The sequence below is a fragment of the Anolis sagrei genome, chromosome 5 (genome assembly GCF_037176765.1).
Source record: "Anolis sagrei isolate rAnoSag1 chromosome 5, rAnoSag1.mat, whole genome shotgun sequence".
Taxonomy (NCBI): Eukaryota; Metazoa; Chordata; class Lepidosauria; order Squamata; family Dactyloidae; genus Anolis; species Anolis sagrei.
In genome coordinates, this window is record NC_090025.1 from 144196701 (window position 1) to 144216347 (window position 19647).

At 39.0% G+C, this 19647-nt stretch overlaps 1 protein-coding gene across 2 annotated transcripts in view; it reads left to right on the forward strand.

Moving 5' to 3' along the window:
• LGR5 (leucine rich repeat containing G protein-coupled receptor 5) overlaps positions 1-19647 on the forward strand; it is a 91598-nt gene that overhangs the window by 63995 nt on the left and 7956 nt on the right. Inside the window, exons 8-14 of one of the 2 annotated variants that reach the window (XM_060777459.2) lie at positions 3654-3725; positions 5370-5441; positions 5548-5616; positions 6158-6229; positions 10719-10784; positions 11872-11943; positions 13581-13652. In XM_060777459.2, the coding sequence (XP_060633442.2) occupies positions 3654-3725; positions 5370-5441; positions 5548-5616; positions 6158-6229; positions 10719-10784; positions 11872-11943; positions 13581-13652 (495 nt within the window). The remainder of the gene's footprint in view (positions 1-3653; positions 3726-5369; positions 5442-5547; positions 5617-6157; positions 6230-10718; positions 10785-11871; positions 11944-13580; positions 13653-19647) is intronic. The other variant, XM_060777458.2, reaches the window with a different exon arrangement.

Below are 19647 nucleotides of genomic sequence, written 5' to 3' on the forward strand. Positions count from 1 at the left end.
TACAGAAGTTTGCTGGAAACTTTTGCTTCAGGTTTATGCTGGCTTCAACAAGTGGTGAATATTTTATTGTATTTTATTGGCTGGATCCAGATCTGGCTGAGCACAACAGTGCTGGCAGAAGTAGACTTCCCTTCTCATTTTTTTTCTAACACTATTTTCTCCAGCCCCAACCCCAAAATGATGTATGGAGGGTTGGAAGATCCTATCTGATTGAGTAGATTGCTGAAGAAACTTTCATGTAAACAGGAGGAGTAAAAGAAATCTGTGTCTGCCAGGACAGTTGCAGATCACTAAATCTTGATTCAACTTCCTTATTTTTACTGGTTTTACTCTGAGATTAAAGACTGAAAAATGGCCCCACAATATAAAACTATATTTTGTCATTTAAATGCAGCCTCACAGGCTTTGTAGTAATGGGATAAATACAGCAAATACATATATAAATTCATAACTGTATCATCTGTAATATACATTGAGGAATAATATACAACTGTTTTGGTTCGCTCCTGACACAATAAATAAATAAATAAAATATTGAGGAATAAAGTGGGCAAACTCTGGGAATGATTGTACTTGCTGTGAATGTAAATTATTTTTATTAATTGTTTTGCTTGCAGATGTATGGGACCCATAACAAATCCACTAGGTGGCTTGCAATTTAATCCTTAGTGTCAGCAAAACAACTGATTTTTCACTTCTGGATGTGGGAGTGAATTAAGCATCTTTTAAAAAACGTAAATAAATGTTATAATGTTATTCAGACAAAAGCTTATATTTAATTGTATTATTTCAGTGAGCTGTCTACACTTTTAACCTTGAAACATCATCTTCATTTGGCACTATATCACACAGCCTGCAGTGATCATGGAAAATATTTTGTTGTTTTTATTGGACATTAACAAATGGAATTGACAACTTTTGTGGTTTGGCATGAATTATTGATTCTTCATTTTATAATGTAATGACTGAACTTTACTAAAACAGAACTGTGATTTCAAAATTCTACAAGTTATCAATGCTGAAAAGGTGGCTAAAGTGAAATGGACACCATTCTTTGAGAAAATAATTTGTCTCAAACCAGGGAGCTATAAGAAGATAATAGCTTGATCTAAACCCATTTCAATTCACCTTTAGTCATTGGGAGGGCAGCAAAACCAGTTTTGGATTTCTAGACAGATTTTCATTGGTATTTATTTATAGTGTCAGAAGCAAATTGAGGGTACAGTTATAATGTATTTAAAAATGCAAAAAAAGTTTAAAATTTGGCATTATATTAAATGTCCTTTCGCCAGAAGCTGACCACTTGAAGTGTCTCTGGTGTCACTGTAAGAAGGTCCTCTGTTGTGCATGTGGCAGGGCTCAGGCTACATTGTAGTAAGTGGTCTGTGGTTTGCTCTTCTCCATACTTGCATGTCGTGGGATCAACTTTGTAGCCCCATTTCTGAAGATTGGCTCTGCACCTCGTGGTGCCAGGGCGTAGTCTGTTCAGAGCCTTTCAAGGTGCCCAGTCCTCTGTGTGCCCAGGGGATAGTTTCTCATCTAGTATCAGCCATGAACTGAGGTATTTTCATTGGTAGCAAGATAGGAGGTGAGGTTGGCATTTCATTGTTTCTCCTGCTATCTCAGTTAGATTCACCGCCATTGACCACATATATTACTATTTAAAGTTTGAGAACTAGAGATACACTGTTAGAAATGTTTCCAGTACTACTTGTAAGGTTTCTAAAAGAAAACTGGGATTTCCGCTTGGCTGTATGTTGCTACCTATCTATCTGTCTAGTAATGGTAAACTCAAAGGCCACATAAAAACGAAGGACCTGAATATGAGCTTGCCAAGGTGGTAAATCATTGTTGACATAACACAGTGATTGTGCATCTGGTATGTAGTTTCCAAGTACAATATACAGTATTTTGCATTACATTACACTTCCTTTTCAGCTATCATTTAACACATTTTGTAAAAATTTATGCAAAAATATTCTTATTTTCTTATCTGAATTTTGTGCATTGTGACCATGTGAAATATGTTTCTCTTGATCTAAGGGAATAACCAAAAATGCATCCTGAGTTTAAACACATACTGTAATTATGGTCTGAATGAATAGCGGTTACACTGGATGCAAGCTTTCTCAGTCCTAGGGTTTTTAAACACAAATTATGATGCCATCTGGAAGAGCTGTTAACAAGGCTACGAGTCACAATCATTTCATTTGTATTATGTTTTCTTGTATAGTTCCCAGAATCTAGGCAACACTTCTGACAATATTACTCAGAAGTCTTCAAAAACTAGTTCATTTATTCACATTGAGATTTTAAAACTGGCATATGCTTAGTATAGAACTTGGAAAAGCTGCTTTTGAGACTGTACTTCCTTGAATCCACATCTAGCATAGCAACAGAACATGTAATCTGGAAAATCCAGAATTGTAGTCCAAAAAGTAATGCTTCCAAGCTCTGGTTTATCAACTCTTTTATTTACAATGAACTCCTCTGTTGCTGAGCACCATGGAGGGAGAAAAGGCCTTCATCGCATATGTATGTGTTAAGCAAAATGCCAACAGCTTTCAGTATTCTCCTTGCAACAGCTGTAACCATAAATGACTAGTTGCTTTTGTAACGATAATGTTAACAATAACTGCTAATGGGTATTCAAGTTATTGTTATTTTTTTAAAGTAGTTTGTGAAAGTCTGGTCTGGAGAGACAATTTTCTTTTGTAGCCAGTTTTCTGAGAACACTATGTATGGTCACTAATAGCATTTGAAAATCTCACTGAGGCAATGCATCAGTGAACCATCCAATACTTCAGTTTAAATCTGGGAAGCTTTGTTCATACCTGATTGAACAAATGAACATTTCCCACACAAGTCATTACTTTTCCTGCTGAACACTTTGTTGCTCCCTTTGTTTTTAACAATAGATTATTACTCATGTGAATAAAATGTGGTAATTAATTTAGAGACAATTTGCTTCCTCCTTAAATGGCTGTGATTACATTGTCTAGCTTGTTCATTTAAAAAAATATTTTCATAATGGAACTGTGTAAAAGGCTAAAATGTACAGGATGTGATTTTATGTATATTCACTTTCATTAGCACCCTAATTACAAACACATTGGAAACCCTGTTCAGTTTAATTGAGACTTCATTTAAGAAGAGGCATCGGAGAATAGGCTATGTTTACTTACTTGGGGACACATCCTTATGAATGCAGTGCTACTTTAAACTAAATATGTATGGAATCAGACTGAGAATCTCATTAGCAAAAATAAAATAAAAATCATGTATCAGTTGAAAATATTCATAAGATTGACCATGCTGGCTACTTTACTGGAGTAGCATCACAAAGCATTTCACTTCATTATTTACTAGAGGCATGGGTATTTATGCAGATATTTAAGAATTTAAACATCTGGAGGAAATGGGCACTTTGATTACCACATTAGGAAAATGTCTCATCTGTCCACCCATTTAAGTCCTACTTATCCATCCATCCTTGTATTTATTACTATAATTACAAGGAACAAAGATTTCCATTGTTGCATCTGCCAGCATTCTACTGAACAGACCTTCTCCCAAGAAACTGTGTATTAGCATCTCTCTGAAACAAAACGAAACAAAAACGTTTGTCATACATTTTGTTGTTTCTTTTCTAGAACATTTCATAACAATAATATCAGATCAATACCTGAACAGGCATTTGTGGGCAATCCATCACTTATAGCAATGTAAGTACTCTGCTTTTCATAGAAAAAGTGAAAATAATTTCTGTATATATCACTATCTTTTATGTTTGGGGACCTTATACTAACAGACCATTACTTCTCAAACATCATGAGAAGTCACCTTCTAATCTATACACATAAGTAGGTATTCAGCATCCCAATCTAGAGAACATCCAAACGCCCAAACAGTTCAGGTCCAGGTTATTTATCTAATTGCATCTCCTTGAATAGACCATCACGTGCACTGCAGTCTACAGAAGAGGCCCTCCCCTCAGTCCCATCCCCATCACAATCTCAGTTGGTAGGAATGAGAGAGGGGGCCTTCTTGGTGATCACTTCCATCTCTGGAACTCCCTCCCTAAAGAAATAAAAATGGCCCCCACCCTCCTGTCCTTTAAGAAACTTCTAAAAATGCACCTATGCACTTTAGCATATGGAGAGGAGGAGGACTAGAACACTTTAAATGCTGGCTAACCCACTTGCATTTTATGGCTGTTATGATACAACTTAAACAAGGTACTGGTGTCAGCCATTTTAAATGTAATGTCTCTTAACTTGCTTTTAGGGTGTACGGAATGCTTACTTATGTTTTAGTTTTTGTGTCTTAGTGGATTGTGCCTGTTTTTATTTTATTTTGATGATTTTTATTTTATCTTGTGTTATTTTGATGCTTAATTCCTTCATTGTAAGTTTACTATCCATCATTCTGTATTATTTTGATGTGTTTGTATTCATTTTGAGGCATTGAATGTTTGCCTTTTTATATGTAAACTGCCCTGAGTCCCTCTGGGGAGAGAGGGTGGTCTAGAAATTAAGTTGTATTTATTATTATCAGCATGCTATATTTTTTCCAACTTGATCCTGTCTAATTAGATCCCATGTCTCAATGTACCTTCAAAATTTTCTCAAACACTCACAATTTCTTCCCCTGATCTTCACACATATTTTCCTCATATCACTTCATTTCCAATCGGATATAAAGAAACCACAGTCAGGAAACCCCAACTGTCAGGAAATGGTAACAGTCATTAAACTACAGTCCTCGTTTTCTTTAAACTGATACAGAATAGCACATCTTCACACTTGTAAGTCCTGAATTCTGATTATTTAATGGTCCTGGTATCAAACAAAAAAATGTTTGCATCCTCCTAGCCTTTCCCCTCTGCACTTCACTAGTGTTTCATTTCTCCACTGCTTTGTCACCTAATTCTAAGTTTGGGCATCAAATAGGGTAGAATCCTTGAAGGAGCTGGGGATGGTGATGGCCAACAGGGAGCTCTGGCATGGGCTGGTTCATGAGGTCACGAAGAGTCGGAAGCGACTGAACGAATTAACAACTTTATTCCATGTAGAGATCACATAGACTTCTAATGCAGATTTCTCTGGCAAGTTATTCTCTCTGGTATTTTTTTGATTACCAAGTCAATTGCTCCAAAATATTAAAGTGAGCTTAATGAAATATTTTACTATGTAATTGTTTTATTACTTGGTTTTATTATATTTATTGTGACACATTAAAAGAACTAGCCCTTGAAAAGCAGATTGCAGACAAGGTCATCAAAGCTTTGATGTGAGCCTCCAGTTTATTATATAAATATTTGAAGATATTAGTCTTGAGTGTTAAAATTGTCTTCATCTTCTTCACAGCCATTTCTATGATAATCCTATTCAGATTGTGGGAAAATCAGCCTTTCAACACCTACCTGAACTCAGAACCTTGTATGTACTTACATTTTTTAAAGCACTTCATTTTCAATGTTTGCACCCGCTTCAAGAAAGAGAAGGGGAAAACTATCCACTAATTATGTTGTGTTTGCAACTTTAGGACATTAAATGGTGCTTCACAGATAACAGAGTTTCCTGATCTGACTGGGACAACAAGTCTGGAAAGCCTGTAAGTATCAGGAATATAGTTCATATTACCTCCAGAACAGATGGTATTAATTATAGCAGATGTTGAATTGCTTTTAAGTGGCTTTTGAACTGTCCTTCAGCTAGCCATTTGCAACCCAGTCTGCAAAAAGTTTAATAAAAAATAATGGAATTGATCTAAGTTGATGCTATTGTCACTGTGGGTCATATATTTACAGGCCCGGGAACTTGTGGTGGATTTGTGTGATGAATAAATGGATGTAAATACAGAGAATAACACAAAAGTATGATTAATATGAATGCTTCCAAATCCCATTCCATGTTTGGCCAGAAGAGGAATCATGCACATGTTTGAATACACCATTTGCATTACTTCACCTGTTAATAGAGTTGAATAATACAGAGAAGAGAGTTCAAGCATACTATTTCACACAGAGATGATGGCCAACCCAGTAACCTACAAACTTGACCTACTGACACTGAATGGGAATGAGTCTTAGTGCTTCAGTTTAATATATTTATGGATGAGATTGTTAATTGTGTGTAACTGTGTACCTAAACAGGACTCTCACAGGAGCTCAGATAACATCTCTTCCAGAAACAGTGTGTGATCAGCTTCCTAACCTTCAAGTACTGTAAGTATAAAGATTTGTTTACTATAAGTAAAGTGTATCAACTTGCAATAGACAATATTAACATGAATGATACTTGAATAGTCATACAAAGAGAATGGAATTCACGTAAACACTATATTTATGTATGTTGCAATTTAGTACATATAGTACAGTATTGAATTTCTACTATTGGTTGTTGTCATGGTTTTTATAGGCATATTTTGACATTGCCTATATGCCTACATACATATATACATATACATACATACACACACACACATATATATAGACATATCCTTTTTCAAGACTTTTTTGTAATTTATTTGAGAATTTTTCTGTGATATATGCTATAGGTTATATTGTAAACCTGCTCAAGCACTTAGACCTCTAAATGCAAGATGTTTAAACAAACATGTAACTATAAATGAAGATTGTAATATAAGGGTCACACATGACTGATTTATTAGTAGTGTTACAGCCTACATAGATCCAATTCTTAAAATTGGTATACAGTATGACTATTGTCCAGAATCCTATCACAGCTACCTAGTTAACTATTCTTAACCCACTCCCCGCAAACTTGTTGGAATCATTATTTGCCACATTTCAGAGGGTGGCAGAATGGATCTCCTTCTCCCCCTGCAGCTGATGCTCAGTAAAATAGGTTTAGAGGAGAGTTTTGATCATAACAATAGTGCCACAATCATGAGTAAATAGCAGCCATGAAATCAAAACAGTTACCTGGATTTTCCCATATGTAACTGTTTCATCTTCATGATTGCTACTTAATCACTACTTTGGTACAATTGCCAGGATTATAGCTCATCCTCCAGCCTACACTATCAGGCATCAGCTGCATGGGGAGAAGCACATGCATTCTGGAAACTGGAAAATGGGTGAATTACATTTCTGACAAATGTGGATCAGGCCAGGAAAAGGTATTACTCCAGTATATTTAAGTAGCCAATACAGGATCCTGGCCATTGACCATAAAATAAATAGTGGACTGAAATACACCCTAAAATCTTGCAAAAAACGGTAAGGTTTCAACATGCATCTAAAGATAAAAGATGTTGGAGCATTCCTGATATCTTGATGACTGTGTAGCAGAACTAATAGAAGGACTTCTTGAAATGACCTCGAAGATTGAGCAAGTCATCAAAGATAAGATCTCTCAAATTACTAGACTCTGATATTTTTTAGATTTATGCAAACCTTTTATTTTTCAGATTTCATTTTTAATTGGCAGCATCTAGACACAATGCCTAATAGTGTCATTGAAGGCTTTCATGGCTGGAATCACTGGATTGCTGTAAGGTTTTTGGGCTGTATGGCTATGTTCCAGAATCATTCTCTTCTGACGTTTCGCTTGCATCTATGGCAAGCATCCTCAGAGGTTGTGAGATCTGTTGGAAACTAGGAAAATTGGGTTTATATATCTGTGGAAGGTCCAGGGTGGGAGTAAGAACTCTTGTCTGTTTGAGGTAGGTGTGAATGTTTCAATTCATACATGTGTCAATTAATACAGCCTGAAAAGCTTCCAACAACCCAATTCCTAATAGGTCGAAGAAATATTACTTCTATTCCTTCTACCTAAATTGATCTGGGCTCAAAAGTACTCTACATAGTTCAGAGGATCCGTCACTCCTTCTACTCTATACTGGATCTTAACATAGAAGAGAATTGCTTTCTCTTAATTTAAGCATTTTGTTTGTATAATTCCACGTTACTACCTTAATGTACCTTAATGTTCCATGACTTAATTTTCCCTCTATGCCATTTTTCTTTAGTTGGACTCTTGAACAATATTCTTGAGACATTTAGGAGACCTCTTTTCTTATAATGATTAACCAGTACATTACTGTAGCTTGCAAGAATGCTGGAGTGTAAGTTTAATTACTATCAAAAGTAATCATTCTGTCTCTTTCTTTGTGAATGGGCCAAAAACATGTTCCTTTAACAATTACATCATGGTGAATATATGTGATATTAGCTTTTCTGGGCAACATTTTAATAGCACTTATTGTAACACAAAGTAATAGCACCCAACTGGTCTTATGCACAGTTAGTTGAAACTTAATTACAAATTTTGTTGGATTAACATGAATTATCCTTCAGGCTATTGCTAACAGAAGTAACAAATGAAGCATCTTTCCTTCAAAGCATGGGCTAGGCAAAAAAAAAAATTCTTAACCAACCCCAAAGCAACAAGCAATACTCACTCTGCTCTGATCACAAGCCAAAGATGAAAGAGAGTTTGTGAAGGGTAGAGTAGCCCTCCGTACCCTCAGCTCTACAAAGCTTACTTATCTTGGGCATCTGTTTACAATCAAAACACCACCTTACCTGCAGCATTGTTTGCCACCAGATCTCAGAAACATGTTGTGAAAGGGATGCTATCCATTCTTGCGCAGCTTGATCTGGTGGATTAAAAAAATCCCTAATTCAGTGGTTTCTTATGATTTGCATTTCCATAGCCATGCCTCCCTTTGTCTAAATCCGAAACATATCTATCTTATTTGGATTTGGAGTTTAAAAGGTGGGATATACTCCTGTCAATAGCTGCCCATTGAGTTCTCTGCTCCATAGGTACAAATTTGATGAAGCTACTAGGACATGCAAATATTCTTAGACCTAAAGTATGATGTATTATGGGAATTCATTAATTTAATGTCCCTGCTTTCTGCAACTTCAGTGCATTGGCTTTTTGTGTTTTTTCTACCTTACTTGTGGGTTAGGACACTATTTTTCCACACTGAATTGGACTCCTCATTCGAATATTCTCTCTGGTATCTAGAGGGGCCTGCTAATACTTGTTGTAGCAGTATTTATTTATTTATTTATAGGCCACCCTGTCTCTGCAGGAGGACTCCCTTGTTCCCCTACAGCTTACACCTCAGGAGAAAGTTACTTATTAATGTATTTTACTTTTCACCACGCTAAAACATTGGATATGGCTCTTAATGAGACATGCCATATTATCACGGGGTGTCTGCACCCTACACCACTGGAGAAATTACACTGCTTAGCTGGTATTGCACCACCTGACATCCACCAGAAAGTAGCAACCACTAATGAAAGGACCAAGGTGGTGACATCTCTGGCCCATCCCCTGTTCAAATATCAGCCAGCATGCTGACAACTTAAATCATGAAATAGTTTTCTAAAATCTACAAACACACTTGCTGGAACACCTCAGCAAGCGAGAGTCCAAAAGTGGCAAGCTAAAACCCAGAACCTCAATCAATGGCTGATACCAAATGAGAGACTCCCTGAAAATGGGGTGAATTGGAAGGTGCTAAACAGACTGGGCTCTGGCACCACAAGATGCAGAGCCAACCTTAAGAAATGGGGCTACAAAGTGGAGTCCATGACATGTGAGTGTGGAGAAGAGCAAACCACAGACTACCTATTACAATGCAACCTGAGGCCTGCCACATGCACAATGGAGGACCGTCTTATCGCAACACCAGAGGCACTCCAAGTGGTCAGCTACTGGTCAAAGGACATTTAATAGAATGCCAAGTTTGCAAACTTTGTGTTTTGTTTTTGTTTTTAAATATAATACAGCTGTTTGGTTCACTCCTGATACAATAAATAAATAAATAAATAAATACTTTTCATAAACTGCATGTGTCATTTCTCTTTGGCCCCAATGGCACTTTTTGTGAGGGAAATTGGGGTTGTGTTTTTGCCCCCTTTTCCTGCAGTTTGTATGCTATACTTTCTAGCAAGATCACAATCGTACAAATTGAAATTGACTTTGAGAAACATAAATTTAGCTCTTTGAAAGCATATTTCTCCAGTTAAGAAAAATGAATTTATTAACATTCTGACTCATACTTGAGAAATGGTAGGATGATACTGAGAGAGACCCAGAATACCCTACCATTGTTCAGTTATGGACATCATAAGAATTATAGTTTTCATCTAAAAATAACATTCCAAACTCTACATAAATTTGAAGTATTAGCACAGGCATAACATTTTCCCATTTAAGGTTATAAAACAGAACAAAAGTCTACGTCCCAGTGTCTAATCTCATTTCTTTCTTTACAGAAGTAAAATTTGTATTGAAGCTGATGGGAGTTTTCCCTGCAGAAAGGAGTACAGGATGCAAATCTATTTCCTTTTTTCTTTTTACAATTTCTGCAAATTACCGTGGCTTGTTTTTGATTAGTTATATTATACTTTAAATGAGTCCAGATGTTTCAGTTATTCTGTAATTTGTTGAGTTTTGGCTCAGATCATTTGAAGAGCTTTTTTTTCTTCCTAGTGATTGATTTTCAAAGTTAGTTCTAGTTCATCAAACCATTTTCCTCAGCTAGAGATATGGCAGTTCTAAAGGTCAGAAGCAAGATTATTTAATTTTGAGTGTAGTCTGGGAAGCTAATTAAATTTCACTGTGATTGCAGCTAAAAGGATGAGATCCTCTTAGAATATTTTCTTAACCAAGTATCTAGTATATTATTTTAAACAATTAATAGAGGACTTGTGTTTTATCTTTCAGAGACCTCTCATATAATCGCCTGGAAGATTTGCCCCATTTTACTGCTTGCAAAAAACTTCAGAAAATGTAAGATTTCAAAAAAAAAATCTATGAGCATGACGGAGTATACTTCTCACTCTCTGTAGTGTAAAAGACATGTGTTTGAAATGTGTGCCTGTACAGTAGGACCCCAGTTTCCATATGAATACATTACAAGACTTTGCATGGATAATAGTGATAATAGTAAACCTGTGGATAATAGTGCACCCTATTGAAATGAAGGACTTCTGGCTCAAGATTATCTAGAGCCATGTTGGAGAACCTGGAAAATGTCAAGAGAAGACATATCTTGCCGGGCATGAATAAACAAAATTGTGGATATCAATCCCACAGATACAGAAGTTGTATTGTTTGTGAAATGTATATTTTTGCTTGGTGGTGAACCATTTTGTCCCATCATATTATACATTTCTTTTTTTATCTTTAGCGAAATACAAACCTTTTCAAGATGGACAGCACCATATAATTATAATGGACTGTGTAGTAGAAACAACTGATGCTATTCTTTTTACTCATTGGCCTTTCAGTATAGTCAGAAAGCTCCAGATATTTATAGGAGGTTCCTGGTAATTTTAGATCTTATTTACTGTTTGTTCTTCCCTCAGGCTCCTTCCTTTTTTGTTCTGTACCTTGAAAATAGAGAGACAAAATGAAGGGTGTGAACCTCTGTAGAATTTTTTCTGTGTGAACAGATTATAAGCTCCTTTTTTTGTAATGCAGCATGTAATTCTAAAAGATATCTACATTGTGACCAAGATCCAAAGAATAATACAATTAATTCTGCATATTAACAGACTGAAGTATATCACTTATGAATCTAAGGGCCCTTCCACACAGCCATATAACCCAGAATATCAAGGCAGAAAATCCCACAATATCTGCTTTGAACTGGATTACCTGAGTCCACACTGCCATATATTCCAGTTCAAAGCAGATTATGTGGGGTTTTATTCAGCTGTGTAGAAGGAGCCTAAGAGGACTTTTCAAAAGCAGTTCATGATATGATACAGAGATCTAGAGGTGCCCAAGTGATGAACCTGAAAGAATTATTGGATCATGGGTGGTATATGATGTTCTCCCAAAGTTAAATGAAGCTAATTTTTATCCATTACAGCAATTTACATCATAATGAAATATATGAAATACAAGTGGATACCTTTCAGCAGCTGGTTTTTCTGCGTTCACTGTGAGTACAGCCATAAAACTATTTACCTTGGTACTGAGAACCATAGAAGCTCACGTTCCTTTTTTCTGTCTGCTCCTACATATTTTGCTTTTCATTTTTTGACTTTGATCATTCAGCTTGCTGGGTTAAATTTGCCAAAGCAAAACAAATATTCTGACATTGAGCATTTCCAGCAACACAGCCATGGGGGAAAAAAAACCCATTCTTGAAGTAGCTTCAATTTGTAGACTTCTCTGAAGAGATGGGAAGTTTATATTAGTCATATAAATTCCTCTTCATGGTACATTTGAAATGGAAAAGCAAAATCCTGTTTTTTTCTCTCTAAAGGAATAGGGACAGACTTTCTGGAGGTACAAAAGTAGATGCTGCTTGCATGTAACAAGAATAATGCATGAACACAATATTCTGGAAACAGATAAAGCCATGCATATATTGTGATTGTGATTGCAATGATCAAACCTTGTGCCATATAACGCATGCAAGTATAGGTAGGATGTAGGGGGGAAAGTTGCAAAAAGGAAACAATCTTAAACCAAAAGTAAGGCAATAGCAAAGGACATGTAAGAGAGGATATGACAGAGTAATCCATTTGAGATACTCCCAACAATATGTGGCTTACTAGAGTGTCTATGAAATCAAATGATTTTTCTTCCTTTCTTATGCTTTTGTGAGGACACTTTTTAAGTTTTTCTAAAATGAATGCAGTTTGAGACAACTTTATCTTCTTCTTTTATAGCAGTTACATATTATTCAACACACTCTTTAACATATAATCTTATTATTCTGCTTAAGCATTTTTTCCCTTTTTTCCCACCACTGTGCTCCCCTCCCCCCATATCAAGCCACAACTTTACATATCGTCTGTCCAAAATCTCAATTCTTCTTGTGGCGGTAACTTTCCTTCTTTGTTTTTTAAACCATTTACAACAAATTTTCCCCATACATCAAAATCACTTTGTTTCCATATACCTTTTTAAACTTTTAATATATTGCCAGTTTCCATGCTTCGAGACCACTTTAACTTTTTTGGCTCAATACTATGGAGCCTTGGGATTTGTAGTTTGGTGAGGCAAAGGCTAGAGACCTTCTGAACTACAGTTTGTCATGATTCCATGGCATTGAGTCATGCCATTTAAGATAACGTCAAACTCCATTAATTCTACGATATAGATGCACCTAGGATTATGTTTGCTCTTGGTTTACAAACTAGCATGGTGGATAGTTCTTAAACATAGCTTTGTAGTTCGGACCTCTAGTTGACATCTAGGAAAGTCTCCTTTCAAGCTGGATATGTGAAAGAAGGTAGAAAGAGCATTGAAAGAATCCTTCTTATTTACAATCATTTTCAGCAACATTATTTCAGAACCAGTTCCTTGGTTTATACTAGATTTGATAGATAAGGTGGTGACTCAGGAAAAGGGCTGTGCACATTCAAATTTACTGGCTAAAACACTGTATTTACTGTAGCAACTTTGTTTGTCTCTAGGGTCTTTTGAACTGCAAACATATTTCATTTAACTATGCTTGCCCTAAGATCAACATACTGGAAGTCATTTGATGATCTATTTTTTTATTTAGAGATTCAAAGTCATTCTCCATGTATTACTAAGCACATATCATTTTCATCCTTTTTGTAGGGATTTAGCTTGGAACAAACTATCGATCATTCATGCCAATGCATTTTCTTCTTTACTGTCCCTAGTTAAACTGTAAGTGCTTATTTTTCTTTCTTGAATGTTCAGTGGAGCCCTGTTGGGATCATCCAAATATCCCTTGGCAAAAAAAACCCTGATTCAGTAAAAAGTGAAATATATTGGGACAGTCGAAAGAACAATGGAATACAAAACATCAGTCCTTAGACTTTGTCCAGGGCAGTAGTTTTGCTGTTCTGTATCGTATGTGTATCGATTTTCATTACCGATAGAGCAGGAGCCTAAAAGAAAAGTGTAGACCTAGTGTCTGCTCCTGTTTAGTTCAGCTAACATTCATCCCAGAACACAATTGAGTTCATCCTAATACAGATATATTTCACTCACTATGGCATCTGAGTTTTCATATTTTCTCACCTTTTACCTAATTTACTCAGGTTGTAGTGAAGTTTCATGTTTATTAAATGACATTAAAATTTTTCCAACAATAAGTATGGATAGTAGATTCATAGCTACTTGGATCCCAGGGAAATATTGGTCTAATTGCCTTTGTTTTCCATGGTTTCCTATATCACTTGATGCTATAGTGCATACTTGTGTCATTAGAAAATAGGAGGTTTTTTTTCAACACCAGATATGAATTTTCCTACACAAACACACCAGTAATTTGGAGGCAAGCAGGGAATGGTAGGGAAAACTGTCAGTATTCTTGTTAGACCCAATCTGCTGTGGACACAGTTCATATGCTGGATCATTTTACCAATATGTGAGGAGTGTTTCACAAAACAATCTGAATTCCACAAAGAAAATAAATAAATAAATAAATAAATAAATACAATTGATAGAACAATTAGAGGTGGGAATATTCAGTCATTCACTTTGCCCAATTAAGAGACCACAAGCACAAACATCACAGGGTGTGAATAGGAATATTGGGATTACAAGGTGAATTCAGATTTGTCCTCAGTGCAGAACCAATGATTTCAGTGCAATAATACAAACAATGAAAGGCTAGAAATTTCATCTATTCAGTGGTTGCTGTTGGTTCATCTCAGATGCTAATTATCATTTTGTTGCTACAGATAGAAGAACATTTATATATACCCTATTTACTAGAATCTAATGGGTTGCTGTGATTTTTCCAGGCTGTATGGCCATGTTCCAGAAGCATTCTCTCCTGATGTTTCACCCACATCTATGGCAGGCATCCTCAGAAGTTATGAGGACTTCACAACCTCTGAGACGTGGGCAAAACGTTAGGAGAAAATGCTTCTGGAACATGGCCATAAAGCCCGGAAAAATCACAGCAACCCAGTGATTCTGGCCATGAAAGTCTTTGGCAAGAGAAAGCTCACCTAATGCTCATCTTTTTTGGCTAAATGACCCTGCCAAAATGAGAATGTGCATTAGATTCCCATCATGCAGTTATCTTAGTGCTAAGCCGAAACAAAAGGCAAAGCTGTTTCAGTAGCACCTGGAACTCTTGTTTGTGGGATGTAATCTCTAATTTAATGGCCATGACTCAATGCTATGCAATCCTAGGATTTGTATTTAGGTGAGGCATCAGTATTCTTTGGCAGACTAGGCCCAAGACCTTGTCAAGCTACAACCCTCAGGACAACCCTGATACAACTACCTGTTGCACTTTAAGAACTTGGTAGCGCTATTGATAGTGCTTAACATCTATCTACTGCACTTTAAGAACTGTGAGGTTGATACAACTACCTGCTGCACTTTAAGAACTTTGGTAGCTCTGTTGATTGTGTTTACCACCCACCATTCATGCTGCTCCCGATTCTCTGGTACCTGCTGACCCTTCTATTAATTATCTGTGGGAGAGGTAAGGAGGGGAGCGAATCGGAGATTTCTGGAAATAGCAGAGTCCGGGTAAGAAATGAATGGAAGGGAAAACTAGAACGAATTGTATCGGTAACAAATCAGATAACCAGCAGTGAAGCATGGGGTGAAACTATGGATGTGAATTGCGTCATGGAGGAGGGAGGGTGTTCCGTTAGTCGGGGAGCCCCCATAGAAGTCGTGGTGGGGAGGGGGAGATATGGGAAAAGGAGACCCCGAATTCGGCCTAGGGACCGTACAACAACTTTAGTAATTCCAAATCGGTCTCCTGATACGGTAAATTGGTGTAACCAGGATGGCGGTCCCCCCGGATTGAAGGTGGTGCTGTTGAACGCCAGATCTGTCAATGGCAAAACAGCCTTCATCCAGGACTTAATCCTGGATGAACGGGCAGATCTGGCGTGCATCACAGAGACCTGGCTGGACGAAGCTGGAGGTGTGAATTTGACCCAGCTTTGCCCGCCAGGTTTTTCTGTGCAGCACCAGCCAAGATCCGGAGGGCGGGGAGGCGGGGTTGCAGTGGTCTATAGAGATTCCATTCTTCTGACCAGGGCCCCCATCCCGCAGTCAACAAATTTTGAATGCGTCCACCTGAGGGTGGGTGACCGGGACAGATTAGGGATTCTGTTAGTGTACCGTCCACCTCACTGCACTACAGTCTCCCTGACTGAGCTAGCGGGGGTGGTCTCGGACCTGGCATTGGAGTCCCAGCGGCTGCTTGTGCTGGGGGACTTCAATGTCCACGCCGAGACCGCCTTATCGGGAGCGGCTCAGGACTTCATGTCTGCCATGGCAACCATGAGGCTGTCCCAACAGGTATCTGGCCCCACCCACAGTGCTGGACACACATTGGACTTGGTTTTCTGCCAGGGATGGGAGGAAGGTGGTGGTGTTGAGGAGTTATCCATCTCTCCGTTGCCATGGAACGACCACCACCTGGTCAGCTTTAGACTAACTGCGCCCCCTAACCTCTGCAGAGGTGGAGGACCCATTAAGTTGGTCCGCCCCAGGAGGCTTATGGATCCGGATGGATTCCTGACGGCTCTTGGGGAATTTCCCACCGCCTCGGTTGGTGATCCTGTCGATGCCCTGGTCGCTCTCTGGAATGGGGAGATGGCTAGGGCAATAGACACGATCGCTCCAGAACGTCCCCTCTCAAGTAGCCGAGCTAAACCAGCTCCTTGGTTCACTGAGGAGCTGGCAGCGTTGAAGCGAAAGAAGAGGGAACTAGAGAGCGTGTGGCGTTCGAATCCGAGCGAGCCAAATCGAACACGGTTTGTGTCCTTTTTAAGGGCATATGCCGCGGCAATAAAAGCCGCAAAGAAGACTTTCTTTGCGGCTACTATTGCGTCTGCAAAGAACCGTCCGGCTGAACTGTTCCGAGTTGTCAGAGGCCTTTTAAAACCCACCATGCAGGATGGGTGCCCTGATGACTCGGCAGTTCGCTATGAAGCCTTTGCTCAGTTCTTTGCAGACAAAGTCGCTTTGATCCGCTCTGGTCTGGATACCATATTAACGGCAGTCTCTGAGGATGTAACACGAGCATCTGCTTGTCTGGTTTTGATGGATTCATTTCAGTTGGTTCAATCCGAGGATGTGGAGAAGGTGCTTGGAGGAATGAGAGCTACCACATGCATCCTAGACCCCTGCCCATCCTGGCTTCTGAAAGAGGCCAGAGGGGGATTGGCCGAGTGGGTGAAGGTGGTGGTTAATGCCTCCCTTCGGGAAGGCAAAATTCCAGCCAGCTTAAAGCAAGCTGTAATAAAACCGCTGTTGAAAAAACCATCACTGGACCCCACTCAATTCGTCAACTTTCGGCCTGTTTCCAATCTCCCCTTTTTGGGCAAAGTCCTGGAACGTGTGGTGGCCTCACAACTCCAGGCATTCTTGGTAGACACGGATTATCTGGATCCGGCACAGTCTGGCTTTAGGCCGGGGCATGGTACCGAGACAGCCTTGGTCGCCTTAGTGGATGATCTGCGCCGGGAGCTCGACAGGGGGAGTGTGTCCCTGTTGGTGCTGCTGGACCTCTCAGCGGCCTTCGATACCATCGACCATGGTATCCTTCTGGGACGCCTCACAGGAATGGGTCTTGGAGGGACTGTTTTACAGTGGCTCCGCTCATTCCTTGAGGGCCAGTCTCAGAATGTGTTACTGGGAGACTCCTGTTCAACCCCACAACCTTTGTCTTGTGGGGTTCCTCAGGGTTCAATACTGTCTCCCATGTTGTTTAACATCTACATGAAGCCGCTGAGTGAGATCATCCGGAGTTTCGGAGTGCGATGTCATCTGTACGCGGATGATGTCCAACTCTGTCACTCCTTTCCACCTGCTACTAAGGAGGCTGTCGAGGTCCTGAACCGGTGCTTGGCCACTGTGACGGTCTGGATGGGGACGAACAAATTGAAATTGAATCCAGACAAGACAGAGGTACATCTGGTCAGTCGTAAGGCCGAACAGGGTATAGGGTTACAGCCTGTGTTGGATGGGGTCGCACTCCCCCTGAAGACGCAGGTTCGCAGTTTGGGTGTGATCCTGGACTCATCGTTGAGCCTGGAACCCCAGGTTTCGGCGGTGACCAGGGGAGCATTCGCACAGTTAAAACTCGTGCGCCAACTGCGCCCGTACCTTGGGAAGTCTGACTTGGCCACGGTAGTCCACGCTCTGGTTACATCCCGTTTAGACTACTGCAATGCTCTCTACGTGGGGTTGCCTTTGAAGACGGCCCGGAAGCTCCAATTAGTCCAACACTCGGCAGCCATGATACTAACAGGAGCGGAGCGCAGGGAGCATACAACTCCAACTCCTCTGCTGCACCAGCTCCACTGGCTGCAGATTTGCTACCGGGCTCAATTCAAAGTGCTGGCGTTGGCCTTTAAAGCCCTAAACGGTTCTGGCCCAACTTACCTATCCGAACGTATCTCGGCCTATCAGCCCACCAGGACCCTAAGATCTTCTGGGGGGGGGGCTACTCTCTATCCCGCCTGCTTCACAGGTGCGGCTGGCGGGGACGAGAGACAGGGCCTTTTCTGTGGTGGCCCCGCGGCTATGGAACGCCCTTCCCATGGAGGTAAGATCAGCTCCCTCATTGATGGTATTCAGGAAAAGACTAAAAACGTGGATGTTCGAGCAGGCGTTCGGTTAACACAGTGCAATAAGTGTAATGATTGAAGGACTGGCAATCTGGACGACGAAACTGGATCACGATTTTAGTCAAGAGATGAATTGGATTGTTTATTGATATATGTATTGTGGATTATGTTTTTATGCTTTTAAACTGTATACTGTTGTTTGTTATAAGTTGTTGTAAACCGCGTTGAGTCGCCGGCTAGGCTGAGAAACGGCGGTATACAAGTATAGCAAATAAATAAGTATAGCAAATAAGGACTCCATAGCACTGAACCAAGTCAATTAAAGTGCATTCATTGTACAGCATAGATGCACCCCAAAGTTTTCTTTTCAATTGCTGTAAGACTTGGCATTCTAGCATTTGTTTTGAAGAAGCAATTATAAATGTGCGGCAACTTTAATGTGCACTTTTTTTGGCCAAATGACAAAAAAATCATTTTTTGCCACTGCACGTTATATTCTAGAGCAGACACTTTTTTCTGGTTTCAGTATTTTGAAAATTGAGGTGCGTATTAGATTTGATAGCGCATTAGACTCAAGTAAACATGGTATCTTCTCAAGCATGTCTGCAGAATTTATTATTGTTTGCTACTTCTGTGTTTGTAGGTATACATGGTTAATCTGTTTTCCACACTTTAGAAATGCATTCCTACTGATAATAGGACTGTTTCAAATAAGTCGTTAAAAAATCTTTCTCCTCTCCTCTGAGTCATTTTCCTTCTCTTTAGAAAACAGCTGGCCACATAATAAGGGCATTGCATTACTTTAAGCCTGGGAAGACATTTGCGACATTTGGTTTTAAATTGTCCATGCTTAATTTGTGAAATTGTACTCAAAACTTTATAAAATTGTATTTATGTGCATGGTTTGACACTTTAATGTCATAATTTATTGTGTATTCACACGTTAAATGACTTCATCCTATACATAGAACTGTAATTTTTGAGAAATGAATGTGGTTTAATCTAAAAATAAAACAAACTTGTGAAAATAATTGCAAATATTTATTCCCCCCCGAATACATACATAGAACTGAGAATAGTAGCCTGAACTTAAAATCTGAAAACAA